Source organism: Apium graveolens, chromosome 5, assembly GCF_009905375.1.
Source record: "Apium graveolens cultivar Ventura chromosome 5, ASM990537v1, whole genome shotgun sequence".
NCBI classification, from domain to species: Eukaryota; Viridiplantae; Streptophyta; class Magnoliopsida; order Apiales; family Apiaceae; genus Apium; species Apium graveolens.
This window is the reverse complement of record NC_133651.1, coordinates 217,999,640-218,016,978: the sequence shown is the minus strand read 5'-3', so window position 1 is coordinate 218,016,978 and position 17,339 is coordinate 217,999,640. Positions and strand designations below refer to the sequence as shown.

Genomic DNA, 17,339 nt, shown 5'->3' with positions numbered 1-17,339 from the left:
GTAATGCTAAGAAAGTATCCCCATTTGTTTCTATCTGATTCCGGGACGGAATCCTTTTAAGGAGGGGAGACTGTAATAACCCCAATTTTTGAGAAATTTGAAACCCTTATGAATAGTGTTTTTGCTGAACGAGAAAACTTTTCATGCCACGCTATGTAGGGGTTTGTTATGGATATTCTGGGATATTATTAGTACTCTATGAAGTATATAAGTGTATGTAAAGATCGTCAGAATCCAATTCCGAACACTTTGATTTTTCTCGAAAATCCACAAGATACGGAGAGAATTGAGTATAAGGTAACAGGATAAAAAGGATTGAAATTAAAGGATTATAGGAGAGGATCATAAAAGGAATATAATATATTGAGAAAGGTTAAGGGAACCTAAGTAATAAGATCCCGGGTATGATCCCTCAAACGATAAACGAGAACGAAAGATAAGCGAACCGTAAACAAATAAGTGACCAAGAGACAAGCTTGTATAAGAAGCCAGGGATTGTGACATCATCAAACCACAAGGTGTGGACAAGTGGGAGCATTATGACATGTGCAAGGTGACACAAGCATGACATAGAAGGGAAGGAAGTGTGGTTGAATTATAACCACACAAAATCAAGGTTAATTAAGTCATTAACCAAAAACAACACAAAAATCAACCAACCAAGCAAATCATTTCATTTTCATCAAACAAAACACAAAAATCTCTTTCTTCCCAAGCTAGCTCTCGGCCCATTTCTTAAAATTTGAAGATCCAAGCTCCACCACTTACTATTTAGCAAGGTAATTATCTAAGCTTCCCCATGGATAGTTACATACTTCCTATAAGTTTAAGCTTCTAATTCCAAGCCAATCTTTTTCTATAAATCAAGGAAGAAGATGGTGAATAGTAACCTTCAAGAAATAACTTTAGTTTTCTTGAATTTTTATGAAAGATTAAGGTTATACAAGCAAGGATCAAGGTTCTTTAGGCATTCAAAGCTCTTGGGTTGTGTTAAAAAGCTTCAAGAAAGGTATAATCTCTTAACCAAGCTTTGTTATTGAATGTTAAGAGCATAATATGAGTATTTTAGTTCATGAGAGGCTTGATGGTTGTGTATGTAGAGATTAGTGAGTTTGGGATGTTGTTGGATTGGTAAATATTGTTGTTTTGATTAAAAGAACTTAAGTATGATTAAAGTTAAGCTTAGGCATAAGTATGAATGATTAAATTGAATTGGTTGGGGTTGTTATGATGTGATGAGGATGGATATTGGTTGTATGATTGAATTGGGGTTGATTTGTGGTTGGTATTGAATGGTTTAAAAATTTGGGAAATCGCGTAAACATAGCCGTCGTAACGTCCGATTTTCTGTAGACTGTTTTGTGCATAACATTAGGACCCGAGAACCCCCTGCTAGATTATGACCACTGCCATGTCTAGATAGCTCATGTTACGAGCTTCGTTTTAATATGTAGTTCGTTCGATTCCGATGCACGGTTTAGGAGAAACGACCGTTTCAAGTAACGGCGTTTCGTGAACGAAACTTTTCCCCTCGCCTTACTTTGAAACATAGGTTAAAGACCAAAAAGGGTTAATTAATGTATGAAACATTTATGGTAAGTGTGTTAGGCAGTTGGTAAGACACTCGCGAAGGAATCGCTTTAAAACTCGTAAAGGTTAAATTATTAAAAATGGTGGAGCCGAGGGTACCCGAGTGACTTAAGCGAATCAGTGAGCGCAAAACGAGCGTTAGAGTCTAAGTTAGTTAAAGTATAGATTTACAAGTGACTTTGGTTTAATTCCAACTTACTTGTTGTTTATAGGTTACCAGACTCGTCCCGAGCCATTCGTAACCCCCAGTCGCTCAGGCAAGTTTTCTACCCGATATACTGTTGTTGTGATGTAAATATATGTATATGCATTATCTTGTGATAGTGCATGATTGTTATTAGCAAATTTTGCGATATATTGGAGCATGCTGATATGGTATATATGCATGTCTGTTTCGTAATCTGGTTATCTATCTGTTGATTTCAATGCTTATAGTTGCATAATACCTATGCTAGAAATAAGCAAGTATTTGCGTATACCCTTAGTATAGGGGATAAAAGGTGAACATATTTCTAAACCGGGAGTCGATGTTCCCGAGTATATTATATATATATATATTTATATATATATGGATATAGTTTTTAAAACTATGGATCGAATAAGGTTTATTCGATACCTTTATTTTACTTAATTGAATATTAATTGAGTATTCATTCGAGGGCTTAAGACTCAGTTTATTTTATTATTTGAATATTATTTGAATATTCATTCAAGGGCTTATGACTCAGTTTATTTTATTATTTGAATATTCATTTGAGGGCTTATGACTCAGTTATATTATTATTGAATATTACTTGGATATTCATTTGAGGATGTATGACTCCTTATTTTATAAATATTATTTATAGTATTCATTCGAGGTATTATGACTCCGCTTATTACTTAATAATATTCTTTATTGTATTAAAGAATAAGGTGTCGATAATCAAACTTATTTTTGATTATTCAAATAAAGATATTACTTTCGTATAAGTATATCTTTGATTATTTGTTATTCATTCAAGTATAAGTTTTCCAACTTCTACCTCAATTATTCTTATGGGAATATTATTTAAATAATAATATTCAGATATTTCTTTCATATCGGGACTGATTTAGTTTAATAATCAGTATTACTCCAAACATTCTAAAAATGTTTTCGAGTCTTCAAAATGATTTTTAAAAGTTAGAGCGGATCCCAAAACTTATTTTTATATTTAAGATCTTCCTTTCAAAGGGGATTTAAATATTCGCTCAAAACCTGGGGAATCCGGCTCAGTGGTGTATTTATATTCGCAACGAGGTTGCTGTTTTGGTAAATGAATTGATTACTTACCCAACGTTCGGGAAGTAAGTCCATCTATTGAGTCGGCATAAGCAACATGGGCTCAGTGGGCGTCCATGATAGTGTAAGTGGCTCAATGGGAGTCCATCAAATGCATAAGTGGCTGAGTGGCAGTCCAGCATAGGTCCTAATGCGGCCAGGGTGATGACCAGTGGGGAATTCGTCCATCTACTAGTAGAAAAGGTTACTAATGGGTATCTTTGCCTGATCAGCAAGATATCTGGTTTATGCCAAAATTCTTTTCCTTTCCAAAATTCATTGGATGTTTCAAACTTTGTTCATACTTTACATAACAGAGGTTCCAGGAAATGTTTTAGAGATATATATATGTGGATATATATATATCGGGACTAAATAAAGTATCTCGTAACTTTATTTCATTCAATAATATTTCAAAGATTGAATCTATTCAAATCTTGTCTTGTAGTCTCATCTATGTGATGAACTTTTGAAACTGATTATAACTTGAACGGTGGTAGTTCAAGTAGTATTGGGAAAGATATAAGTATATTGGGGTATTTGGTAACCTCATCTTTTAAACTTATATCTAATTAATAATTGTCTTATGAATGACAAAGATTTTCAGAAAAACGTTGAGACAAGGTTAGATATATGAGATCACCTTGCAACGATATTTTTTTATATACAGTTATACACTGGGAGTTTGTGTATATTATGCATGGAAGAGGACTTCCAATATTTTGAAAAGTATATATGTATATATACTGAATATTTTGCGACTTCATCGCATTAAGATATCAAACTTGGTTCATTTCTTTTGACCAAGACTTTCATGAGTATTATGAGTAGGCTCATATATTGTTAATCATTATACATATTATTTTGGTGGGCTTGCTGCTCACCCTTGCTTTCTTCTTTCATCACACAACAACAGATAGAAAAGATGAACAGAACCAAACTCCCGATTCGCAAGCGATTAGGAGACGTTCCGCAGATTTCTAGAAGCATCGATGCCGCCGTAGCTGAGGTAGGAACTACCAATAGGCTAGGCTTTCAACTTTTGATGGACCAGATTTATTTATATTTATGAATTGTAATAATAGCAAAGAAATGTAAATTTATTCAGAAAAACCTTTTAAGGTGTATTGGCAGATAATTGTGGAATAAAATGACTTGTGGTTATTTTTGGATGTTCATCTCTGAGACTATAACGTGTGGTGTGTGTGTTTATAGTGGGGTCACAGTACAAAGTAGTTGAGTAATTATTAAGATTGGGTGTTATTAAGGGAAATGGAACTCGTGACGACCCGGATCCCCGACCCCGGATCTGGGGGTGTTACAGTTATCATCAAATTTCTATGAATGATAGGGATGTGCCCAAGATAGCGTTCATAACTCCGAAGGGGACTTATGCTTACATTAAAATGCCCTTCGGACTGAAGAACGCTGGAGCCACATTCCAGCGAATGGTGAACAAGGTCTTTAAAGAGCAAATCGGGAGGAACATGGAAGCATACGTGGATGATATGATAGTAAAATCACTATTCCGAGATCATGCCGAATATTTAAAGGAATGCTTCGAAACTCTCCGAAAGAACAACATGAGGATCAATCCGAACAAATGTACCTTCGGAGTCTCTAGTCGAAAGTTTCTCGGGTACATGGTCAGCGCCCGGGGAATAGAGGCGAACCCGGAGAAGATCGAAGCAGTTATCAATATGGAACCTCCAAAATGCATCAGAGATATACAGAAATTGACAGGCCGGCTCGCCGCCCTTCGGCGTTTCATTTCCCGGTCAGCTGAAAAAGAACTTCCTTTCTTCGCCGTGCTCAAAGGGTCAAAGAATTTTGAGTGGGGGCCCGAATGCCAAAAGGCGTTCGAAGAAGTAAAAGAATATTTGACGAAGGCACCACTCTTGATGAGCCCCGATCCGAAGGAAACTCTTCAACTTTATCTAGCTGTGTCCGACAGAACTCTGGGGCCGTCCTTGTGAAAAATTATGAAGGTAATCAACATCCTGTGTTCTACGTGTCCCATGTCCTCAAGGACGCAGAGATAAGGTACCCCAACGCCGAAAAATTTGCATATGGGTTGGTTATGGCCTCCCGAAAATTGCGATATTATTTCCAAGGCCGGACGGTCCAAGTCACCAGCCAACCTCTGAAGAAGATTTTGACTAGGCCCGAAGCCTCTGGGAGAGTCGTAGCATGGTCCATCCAACTCGGGGAATTTGATCTCGAATACGTTCCCCGAACGGCAATTAAGGCCCAGGCTTTGGCCGACTTCATGGTTGAATGCACATTCTCGGGTCCGAAGGATCTTTCGCCTGATGAACAACTAATCCGGATCCCAGGAAAGTGGAAGCTTTTTGTAGATGGGTCGGTAGCCGGAAAAAAGTGTGGGGCCGGCTTGATCCTCTACAGCCCCGAAGGATTTGAAATATGCCAAGCCATAAGGTTCGACTTCCCCTTGACAAATAATGAGGCCAAATATGAGGCCCTCCTCGCAGGGATGAAGCTGGCCCGAAGCCTTGAGGCGAAGCACCTAAGGGCCTTCAGTGACTCCATGTTGGTCGTGAAATACTTCACAGGGGAATATAAGCAAAGGGACACCCGAACCAAAGCCTATGCCGCCAAGGTACGCGAGGCTTCTTTATCATTTGAAACCTTTGAACTAAGTCAGATTGGCAGAGAGAACAATTCTAGGGCAGATGCCCTTTCTAGGCTAGCTTCGGCCGAGACACGAAACTTAAATGGTTCTATTTACCTGACCGAAGCCAAGATGCCTTCGATCGAGAAGAAAGAATGTCTTGAAATTCACCAGGGAAGCAACTGGATGACCCCCCTCAGGAACTTTCTGGAAAAAGGCATTCTACCACCCGACCGAAAGGTTGCGCTGAAAATTAAATACAGAGCATCGAACTACACTATAATCAATGGGCGGATGTATCGCCGATCAGTCAGTCAACCCCTTCTGCGCTATTTGAACAACGAAGAACATCAACAGGCTTTGGAGGCAGTACACGAAGGAATTTGCGGCGAGCACCTGGCTGGTCGGTCGCTCGCCCTTAAAATTCTCCAACAGGGATTCTTCTGGCCCACTCTGAGGGCAGACGCCATCGACTATGCAAAAAGATGTGTACAATGCCAGCTGTTCGCCACTGTCCCGAAACAGCCTCCAGAAGAAATGACCTCTGTACTAAGCCCAATTCCATTCGCCGTATGGGCCGTGGATATAGTTGGCATACTTCCCACTAGCACGAAGCAAGCAAAATAATGCATAATCGCCATCGACTACATGACCAAATGGGTCGAAGCCCGTCCTCTGTCAACCATAACCGAAGAAACCGCTAAAACGTTCTTCCTGGAACAAGTCATTCTCCGGTTTGGCATTCCAAAAACTTGCATCTCAGATAATGGAACTCAGTTTATTGGAAACAAATTCCGCAAGTTTCTGCACCATTTCGGAATTGAACAGAAATTTAGCTCAGTCGCCCACCCGGAAGGAAATGGGGCAATCGAGGCGGCGAACAAAGTGATATTTCGGGGAATCAAAAAGAGGCTGGGCGAGGCAAAAGGAACGTGGGCGGAAGAACTCCCTTGGATCTTATGGGCCTACCGAACCACCCCCCAGACATCAACGAGAGAAACTCCTTTTAGAATGGCCTATGGCACCGAGGCCCTAGTTCCTGTTGAGGTAGGCTTGGAATCATACCGAACCGAGACCTATAATGTGGAAACTAATAGCTTCGGGTTGAAGGAGAATGTAGACTTTCTAGAAGAAGAAAGAGAAGCTGCACATCAAAGAAACATGAGGTATTTACTGCAAGCGGCACAACACTATGACTCCAATGTGAAAAAAAGGTCCTTCGGAGTAGGAGACCTAGTCCTAAGGGAGTTGGCCGCATCCATGCCGGCCAAACAAGGAAAGCTCCAGCCTAATTGGGAAGGACCCTATAAGGTGATCGAGGTCGTTCGTCCGGGAACCTATAAGCTCGGAACATTGTCAGGCGAATCAATCAAAAACACTTGGCATGGCAGTCTCCTTCCAAAATTTTATCAGTAGGAAATTTCTTAAAAGTTTGTATTTGAATTATATGTGAAGAATGTAAACAATTTGACTAAATAAAGATGCATTTCTTGTCAAAATTTCTTTATTTATACGTGTTGCGGCCGACCGAGTATTATCTGAGGGTGATCCCGAAGAAGGTAAACCCCTCGGCCGCCGCCCTTGTCTAATTTGTTAATTAAAAGACATAAGGGGCAATCGCCCAAAACTCGAACATCACTACACTATTATGACAATTTAAAATTGGTAAACACGAATTAAGGGCCTTATGGGGCAATCCTGGAATAACGCCCTATCATTCATCTTCCCTTAATCATTAAAAAGGCCTAAGGAACCTCTGTCCCGGGGCGATCCAAAGAAGAACATGGTCCTTCGGCCTCACTCAGGTATTAAAAATTAAACCAAAAACCAGGTTTAGGGGCAATCCCGAAGAAGACCTCCACTTGGATGAACGAACCATGACGTGCTGATCTAGGGGCAATCACTGAAAGATCAGCACCCATGTTCCCTCGCCTGAATTCAGTAAAAGGATTAACAACCCGAACTCCCCTTCGACCTTTAACCCTTGGGGCTGTAAGGGGTAGTAAGGCAACAATTCATTAAAATCATTAAGGCGAATAAATAAGCCGAAGATACGATTCATTTTATTCAATTCATCAAAATCGTTAAGGCGAATGAATAAGCCGAAGATGCAATTCATTTTGTTCAAATTAGCAAAATTGTTGAGGCAGATAAAGCCGAAGATACAATTCGATAAGATCATTGAGGCGAATGAAGCCGAAGATACGATTCATTTTATTATTAAAATTGTTAAGGCGAAAGAAGCCAAAGATACAATTCATTTTGATTATTAAGGCAGATAAAGCCGAAAATACAATTCGATAAGATCGTTGAGGCGAATGAAGTCGGAGATACGATTCATTTTATTATTAAAATTGTTAAGGCAAAAGAAGCCAAAGATACAATTCATTTTGATTATTAAGGCGGATGAAGCCAAAGATACAATAATTAAATGCAGTTAGACAATGCTGATGAAAAGCAAAAGATGCATTAAAATATAAAACCCCGAAGGCTAGTTAAATTACAAAAGCCCGAAGGCGAGAATACCAAATACAAATGCCAATTATAAAGAGTACCGATTACAAAAAATAGAAATACAAGAAGACGAACGAAGAATGCCGCTGCAAGAGTTGGGTACGACCATGGAAACACCAACGGAAAACTTTGCAAAAAGATCATCTTCCGTCATGTCAAGCACCTCAGTGCTGAGGGTTTAGGCTTGAGGGTCTTCATCCAAGAGCTCTTCGTCTTCGCCAGAGGAGACAGGAGGGACTTCGATTGCTGGACGGCCGATAGGATCCTCCAGGCTGTCGTCCAGCAACTGCTTATAATCCCAGTTTAGGCCATGGGCCTTCTCCAGGACATAATCAGCGCCGAACTGGAAGCAGCGTTCCTCTGTCCGGTCCAGCTGCTTCTGCTTCTTCCGAAGCTCCTTTCGGGACCTCTTCAGCTGGACGTTCCGGTGGGAGATCCTCCAGTTCGCCCTCTCCAGTTCAGTCTCCAGCCAAGATCTGTCCCCCTTCAGCTCAGCGGCTTCGACCTCGTTCTGGGCTTTCACCCTTACAAGTTCCTCCTCGGCCGTCGTAGCCCTCCTCTCCAACTCCTTCACCTCGGCCATGCGAGTCTCCATGTCCTTAACCTTATCCTCCACGGCTGCGGCCCAAGGAGTGGCCTGCAAAAGGACGACAAAAATATTACTAAAAGATGCCAAAAGGAAAGAGATGGAAGAAAAATAGAAAGATTAAAAAAAAACGTACCAAGGACAGGAAGGACAGAAGCTCCGTGCAGGCTTCGGTAGCAGAGGCCGAAGCAAAGGTCGGAAGATCGACAGGGAGCTGAAGGCCATGGCATAGGTCCGAAGCCACCTCCTTCGTGGATTGCCGGGATGGGTACACAGTATGGTCGGACGTGAGCACGCCCCACCCCGGGAGATAAGAGCGTACAATCCCCTCCTTGCTCCGGGTCCTCTTGGAAGGGTTCCCCTCTCCCATGTACTCCAGATCATCCCCCTCCTACGCCTCAGAAGCCGCTCGAGATTGACGGGGCGACAGAGGCTTCTCGGTCTGGGCCCTATCGCCTGTGCCCTCCGAAGGATCGGGCGTAGCCCCCTTATCAGCCACCTTCTTCGCCACCGCCTCAACCGCCTTCTTCTCGGCCGCCCTGGCCTTCTTCCTCTCGATCAAGGCCTCTCTCGAAGACACTGAAATATAAAGGGGAAATAAGTCAGTCCGGGCATATATAAGCAAATTCATAACAAGCAAATATACAGGTGGTGGGAAAAAACTAAAGAAAAGATAAGGAAGAAGTTTTGTTACCCCCACCCCACAAGCTGAAGAGCCAATCCTTGTCCCGAAACTCTCCGGGACCCAGCTTCTTCACATTGATGTCCACTAACGCCGTGTAGTTCTCCTTCTCCTCCAAGGTCAGGCTCGGCATGAGAAGCAACGCGAGATTCACATCTCGCCAAACCGACATGGCCGCCAACGTTGGACCACTCACATAACACCAATGAGTGTGAGTGGATTTATTGTTCGAATTTGGTCACCGTCCAATCAGGTCGCCCTGCTCGACGGATGATGGTGTAAAAACCAGAACTCTTCGGATTCTTCCGAAAATCATAATGGTACCAGAATAGGCGAGTGCTGGGTGCGATCCCAGCGTGAAGACACCTGTTCTGAAAACAGTTAATATGGATGAACCCGTTCGGGTCCATCTGTCCGAGGGCGATACCCATCTGGAAGAAAAGGTGCTTGATCAGCTTCAACGGTGACACCCTCAAGCCACACTTGAAGCCCGCCTCCGAAATCCCTACGGCGCAACCTCCATATCCATCCGGCACGCCGGAAGTGTCGTAGATTCTTTCACCCTCCCTCGGTGCGTACAGCCAACAAAGCCCTCGAGGGACAGAGTAATCATCATACATCTGAACTACGCATCCTTTCGTCAGTTCAGATCTATTATTGGATGCGGGATAGTCGGCAACCGAACCATATAGGGCCCGTCCCGTCCGCTCGGGGCGAATGGAAGACGTTCCCACCAAGCTGTTCGACAAGGGGTCCCAAGAATCTGGGGGACGGTTTGCTCGGTCCATGTCCCTGTATCAGGAACAGAGTGACATTAGTCCATGTACTCGGATTAGCAGATATAAAAGAAAAAGTAAAAACCCGAGTACACGTCCCAGGACCGAACGAACCAGAACCCTGGAGGCTGCTCCTGAGGCAAGCCCTCCCGAAGGATGTTCTTGCCTACAGAACCTTTCGCAAACATCACTCCAAACCACCTGTTTACGCCCTGGGTCGGCTCCCGAAAGACGTTCTAAAACCATGAAATTCCGAAGAACGTTCTTGGTCAGAAAATGCCTCGCATGCCATCTTTAAACCTGTGGGGCCTCCTCAAATTGGTAAAACCCAGAAACCTATATTACCTACCCAGAAATACCCAAAAACCCCAGAAAAATGCAATGGCACACGCACAAAACCCAGAAAAACCCCGTGAATCCAGAACAAAACCACTAAGTCCATATGCAAACTCCCTAAAACACAGAAAATTAGAATGCAAATTCAAAACTGGAAAACAAGAAAAGAGACTTACTTATTTGGAGATGTTCTTGGATTGAAATGGGATGATTTGGGAAGATGGAGTTGCTGTTGCCCGTGATTGGAAGATTCACCGCGATCTGTCACTGTGTATGGGGGAACTAAAGTGATAAAAAGAAAATGAAACACACAAATGGGCTTATATAGGCGCCTAAAATAAATTTAGAAAAACGACGTTTTGGGGGTTTTTGAAATGGACGTCCCAGATCAAGACGGTTGACATTCAACGGCTGAGAATCAGTCATGGAACGACGTGCCAACAGCTGTCACATTAATGCACTGCAAGTCCCCACAAGCTTGCCACGTGTACGACCGAAGATCGAGGCGGGATTGAAGCGATCGCCCTAGGGTTTCTTCACCCCAATATGGGCCGAGACTGGTGTCCGTCGGCCGGCCCGAAGGCCTAGCCGAAGGACAAAGACATGTTGGTTATAGGCCCAATAAGGCCCATTGAACAAAGGCCCAATAAGCGGTTAAGCTACTGGGCCGAAGGACCTCTAGGCCCGCGTAACGAAGGCCCACGGAAGCCCAGGCCGAGGCCCACTACTCGCGGACCGTTGGACAGAACAAGGGACATAACGCCCCATTTTCACTCCCTCCTTAATGACTTGTAACGGATGAACATTCATGGCAGGATTGGGTATAAAAACCCTTGTGAAGTAAGACAAAAGATATACACATTCTCAACACTCTGCTTCTCTTGTATTACTACCCTACTTTTACAGCCAGATTCTGATTCTCACACCGGAGGTGAATCGGGGGTACAAACCCTCACATTCTCTTCACTTTCAGGTATGGCCGAAACCATCTTCACTCCAGCCGAAGCCTGTTCACGCGACCGAAAGGATCTGGGCATAAGGATCTGGGCGTAACAGTGATTAATTGCTTTTTAATTTTAGTGTTAATCATTAACTGGTACATGTGCTTATCTGTTTGTTACCTGTGTTTATCTGCTTGTATAATAATTAGTTTTACATTTTTTTTATTTTTAGTCCCTGTGTTGTTGCATGTTTTTTTTGCTAATAGATTTAGGATATCTTTTGATTAGATTTATCACTTCCTCGTTTTTCGTGCATGTATTGCTCTTTCAATACATCACTTCTGTCTTGCAACTGTTCACTTCCTCTTCCATCTCTAACTCTTCAGTTCCTACTTCTTTTTAAACCCCCTTTCTTAATCTTTTCATTTTTCTTCATTCTACTCCTTCACTCTCTTTTCAAAACCTCTTCTTTTATCTCTTAACCCTAAAACTTCCCTCTTCCATGGCTCGTCGTTCGAGATCCACTGCTAACCAAACCCCGACCGCTGATCCGTCTGGTTCGAAGCGTTGCCGTGTTGCTACCGTTGTTTCCGAAGCATCAAGTGAAGCATCTCCTGATTCGTTCGACAGACATGCAAAAGAAAGCGGCTCCAAAATCTTAACAAAGCCTATTCTTAAGGAGCAGATTTGTGATATTGAGTTATTGACCCGAGTTGGAGTGTATGAGTTGTTCAAGTTCCAAGGGTGTGAATCGTTGTTATCACCGGAAGAAGTTATCTACCCAGAGCTTGTCCGTGTGTTCTATGCAAATTTTCAATTTCTTTCAGAAGGCATTGTGTTTTCCAATGTTCGAGGAACTCCTGTCATTTTCAAGGCTGATGCTCTTTCCAGAATTGGAGGTTTGTCAGATCAAGGGGTGTGTCCTTTCACAACACACCAGGTGTTTGTTGATGTTACGGGGCTTCATTATGAGGACAGCTCAAAGCTATTGTTGGCGAGAACTTTGTTGATGTTTCCATCAAACCATCGGTATCAGATTTAACTCCACTCTCTCTTTTGGTTTTTAAACTGTTTCATACGAATTTGTTGCCTCGTAAAAGTGGTCGAGATCGAATCACTTTTCAAGATTCGATTTTAATTTCTATGTTTGTCAAAAAGGTTCCTTGTGATGTGTCTTCCCTGATTATCAAAAATATGCACCATTGCTCGACTCATGAGTCGATGCATTTTTCTTATCCTGCACTTTTGTCTAAAGTGTTTCGGTATTTTTGTGTCTCTGTTTCTTATGTTCAATCTGAGAAAATTTGTACGTTGTTTGATTTGTCTGTTTTAACAGCAAATAATTTGTTTGTTTCAGAGTCAAATAAATTGCTTTTTGATGAAACTCATAGGTACGTTGCTGGACTTCCAAAATCCCCAAACTATGCCTCAGACCCCTTTGATCAGCCTACAAATACTCTGCTTAATTCTTTGTTGATTAAATTAAATAAAAATTCTGCCGCTTTGGCTAATCTTAATCAACATTTTGCGTCTGTTGAGACTTTGGATTCGCTAACCTCACAGGTTAGTATGATGCATGCTTCGTTTGAGTTATTTCGTAAGTTTGTTTGTTCTTCCTTGGATTCAATCAATGAAAAGCTATCTGTTTTGCATGCTTCTGATGTCAAGTTGGCCAAAACAATAGACTTTGAGTTTGGGACTCTACAAGAAGGGATGATTTCCTCGGCCAAGGCCTGGGAAAAAGAGTTTGTAAAGTTATTTTTCAAGCTTGGGTCTGAAACAAAGTTTGTGTCACAGCAGCTGTCCGCTATGCAGGACAAGAGCAAGATGTACTGGCATAAGAAACGTGATTGGATTGGCGATTGTACCTTAGAAGAAATCACAGCTCCTCAGCCACTTCCTGCCATCCCTCCGCCTTCGGTTTTCGGCATGACCAGAGAAAAATACAAAGAAAAGATCTTTGACTGGCTTCGTGAACGGGACGGAAAGGCACCAGCTCAAGATGCTTTTGATAAGCTCTTCTTAGAATATGGTTTTGCTCCTGTTTTTCCATCTGCCAAGGATAAAGCTTCGGGATTGGGCAAAGGAAAAGGGAAGGCTCCAGTCAACATTGATGATGATTCAGACTAAGCCTTTTACGATGATGAAGGGGGAGAAATTCTGGATGCATGTTTCTGTGTTTTTGTTTAAAGTTTTAAGACTTTGGTTTTTCTATGTGGTTTCTTGGTTTTAAGACTATGATGCTTATGCTTTTGTGTTTCAGACTAAGGTTGTTTGAGGTTGTTTGATGATTGATGAATGATTTTAAATATTTTAAAAGACAACTGGACACCCTGGTTGAATGGGTGGGGTTGTTCTTTGGGGTTTCTTAGTTTTGTAATTGAGATTGTCTCATTTGTGTGTTTCATTCTCATTATATGCATACTGTCTCATTCATCCTTAACATATCTTATTGTCTCATTCACAATGTTGCATTCATAACATACTTGTTATATTCTGTTGTTGCTAATTTTCTACCTCCAGGAGCTTTAAGTGTTTTTGATAGGGGGGGCAATTTGTCATCATCATAAAAGGGGGAGAATGTTAATTGTTCAGGTTTCTGATGATAAGATCTTTCAACAACATAATGCAGATAAATCAGAATGGAATAATGCAACAAGACTGATTCAACATTGCTTATCAGATTGCAGCAGAGTCTATCCCGCAGGTTTAGTATTAGGTTGTTAGGGTTTGTGTAAATCTTATTTATCTGGATAAACCTTATCTCAAACAAACCCACTCTATCTTATAAACTAAGTTTGAATCTTTAAAGACTTATCATTTACTTAGTTTATCTTTTTCAAATAACTAACAGATTAGTTTCAAGTCTCATTCAAATATTTTCAAACAAACTTATTTTCAAATCTGTTAGAACTTTGCCTATAAATTCAACTCATTATTTCAGATTTGTGGCTAACGCTTTCACGTCAATTCTTCATCATCTGAAAACTCCTTCTTGTTCTTTATATACCCGAGATACATATCCAGTAAACAAGAAGCCTAGTTTGAGTTGTGAACTTTCATATTATATTCTTGTATTTGAAAGGTGTATTATATCACTTGTCCCGGGTTATGGGAGTTTGATTACAACAGGAAGACCAAGTAGCTTTGTGTTAGGTAGCTGTGTGCTAGGGGAAAGGGTTCTTTCAAGTGGGTCAAGTTTGTAATCAAGAAAAGTTTGTAAGTACTTTGTTTTAAGTTGATATAATACATTCTCTATGTTAGTTGGCATGGGGACTTGAATTTAGGCCATAGACTAGATGTAGGGGCCAAACCAAGTGAAAACTTCTGGTGTTTTTACTTTTCAATTTTCAGCATTCTGCATTTCTCATTTCAGCATTTTACTTTCTGCAGTTAATTGAGACTGTCTCATTCATTATCTCATTTGTAAGGGACTGTCCCATTTACATAAGAGACTGTCCCATTTTTCTTGACAGTTAGATTATTATATTTTTTATCGAGCCTTCGAATTTTAAAGCTTTCACGCAACAGCTCCTGAATGGCTTTGGGCCTCTACATGATGTATAGGAAAAAATGTTATCCTCCTCCAAGCATGATGGACATCTCGCACTTCATAGGTCTAAGGCGAAGCGGCAAAAACCTCAATTTTTATTACCTTACTAGTTTAATCTTTATAAGAACTCAATTTAACCTTGAGCCACGTAAGTTCCTCTTTGTTCTCGCCCTTACTATATTCGTTCACATTTCCAGAATAGCCTTCGCAAGTAGAGCTACAGGGCGAGGCCCTTGTCAGAGCCATCAAAATATTCGATCTTTCAAGTAAAGAAAAAGTCCATGAAAAATTGATTACTTTTCACAATTTATTCTGTGATGGATTTAATAATCGGGGCGCTACCTTCGTCCCTTATGTAGAGTTTAAATATAAAATAAATAAAAAGCTCTTATAAAGAAGATAACGTGTCCTAAGGGTAAAGGTAGTAGAGGCGTCGCCACTTGTGTTTCTACTCACAAATTTAAGGAGAATTAATACTTCATATATCAAAATTAAATTTTATTTAAGTTTATAGTTTTAAAAATAACTTACTATTTTTAGACAAAATTCCCTTCATCTAAATGCTAATTATAATTTACGAAAATTTGGCACATTCATTCATCTATTATCTCATTACATCTAAAAACCAAGGCATTGTGTATGATGTAATATTTTTTATATATTAAAATAATAATATGGTGTAGATAATGTGAAAATATTAAAAATACAAAAGAAACTAAAGAAAAAGGAAAAATATATGAAATTGCATATTAATTTAAAAAAATATAACTCAAAAATTAATTTTTGCAACACCTAAATTAGACATAAATTAAATTTTGATTTAACATGTTTGTTAGCTAGTGTCAAAATAATCTATACTATACTATAATAGACGAAACATTAAAATTTTGGTAGTCGGTCGGTCGGTACTTGCTGAAATTACTTAATTACCCTTACTTAATTATTTCAATTTGGGTCGATCATTTCTAATTCTAATTGATATTGAAATCAACTTCCTCTATTACTTTACCAATTTCAGTTCTATTTTATATCGAATTCTATATCATTATAATTTATATTAAATTCAACTTCTTCTAGCAATTTATATTTTAATTCATATCGAGTTCGATATTATTCTAATTTGTTATTTCGGGCTAAATAACTAAGCAAACTAAATATAATTATTAAGATTTAGTTGATATGTCGCGTGAATTGGGCTTCGATATAATAATAATAATATCAGTGCTCCTAAAAAAATTATACAAATGAACTTGGATAAACAAAATAATATATTGTATTTATCCAAGATAAAAAAAATACATTATATAATTGATTCAGACTAACACAAAACTAAAATAAAAATATAATTCGACCAACTAAAATAAAATAATATATATACTAATTATTCAGTCTAAAACAAAATTATCTTATTGATCCACACTAAAAAAAATTGAAATTAAACTAAAAAGATTTGGTCAGTGTATTGGGTATCGGGCTAAAATAAAATAATATAAATCACTGATCTGAGATAAATCAAATTAATATTAGATTAAGTATAACTCGTATCCTATTGATGTGAACTAAAAATCAAATTTTAATTAAAACATAAATATTATTTTTAAAACAATAGACATAGAATTATCAATAAAACTATATCGTTCAATTAGTAATATCATCTTTTTCAAATATCTTTTTATAGAATTAATGTTAATCGATTAAGTAATCAACATGCTAAAATACTATTTTTTAAGGTCTTAACATAATGAAGTCATTATATTTTTATATGTTCTAAAAAGTTATGAACATATACATATACTAATATAATTATTATGAAGTCATATCATTTAAAGTTTTAAATGAACAAAATTCAAAATTGAATTCAATTTTTTTAAAAAAAATTATATAATATTAAAAAAAATATGTGTGATCCGTGCATCGCACGGGTTTTAAGCTAGTATTTAATAAAATGCCTAATATTTATATATTGGGAGGTAAAAGCTACTTTGATTCTGATACAAATATGAACTTTTCTAAAAAAGAGGTCATTAGTTCAGTGTGCGCGTGTGTCTTGTAACTATAAAAAAGCTTATATTTGAAGGTTATCATCACTACAAGAAAAAAGAGTAAAAGCAATCAAATAAAAGCGACCAACTTTAAATTCCTACGAAAACTTTCGGTGGCTTTTAAGTTCAACCTCGTCTTCCTTGGAATCACTTATAAAAGCGACCGCATATGGTGAAATTTGTTAGCAGTGTCTTTTATATGTTGGCTTTTGCTAAGAAAAGCAACCGCCACCGTGTCGCGGTCGATTTTATGGTTTCAAGTATAGGCGGGAAAATTGCCGCAAAAATGAAGAAAAAAATTAGAAAATAAAAGTGACTGAGCAGTCGCTTTTAATTTTTAAAAAAATACAAAAAATAATTGCACCTGCAACGGTTTTGGTAATA

General features: G+C 39.3%; 1 protein-coding gene across 1 annotated transcript; it reads left to right on the top strand.

Moving 5' to 3' along the window:
• The first annotated feature begins 4,973 nt into the window (after window positions 1–4,973).
• LOC141660707 (uncharacterized) lies at window positions 4,974–6,152 on the top strand. Its single transcript, XM_074467695.1, has one exon. It carries the CDS (start codon window positions 4,974–4,976, stop codon window positions 6,150–6,152), a length of 1,179 nt encoding a protein of 392 aa, XP_074323796.1.
• The last annotated feature ends 11,187 nt before the right edge of the window (window positions 6,153–17,339 follow it).

What these genes read in the sequence shown, in the direction of transcription:
- LOC141660707 (XM_074467695.1), top strand. Translation starts at nt 4,974, where the DNA reads ATGGCCTCCCGAAAATTGCGATATTATTTCCAAGGCCGGACGGTCCAA.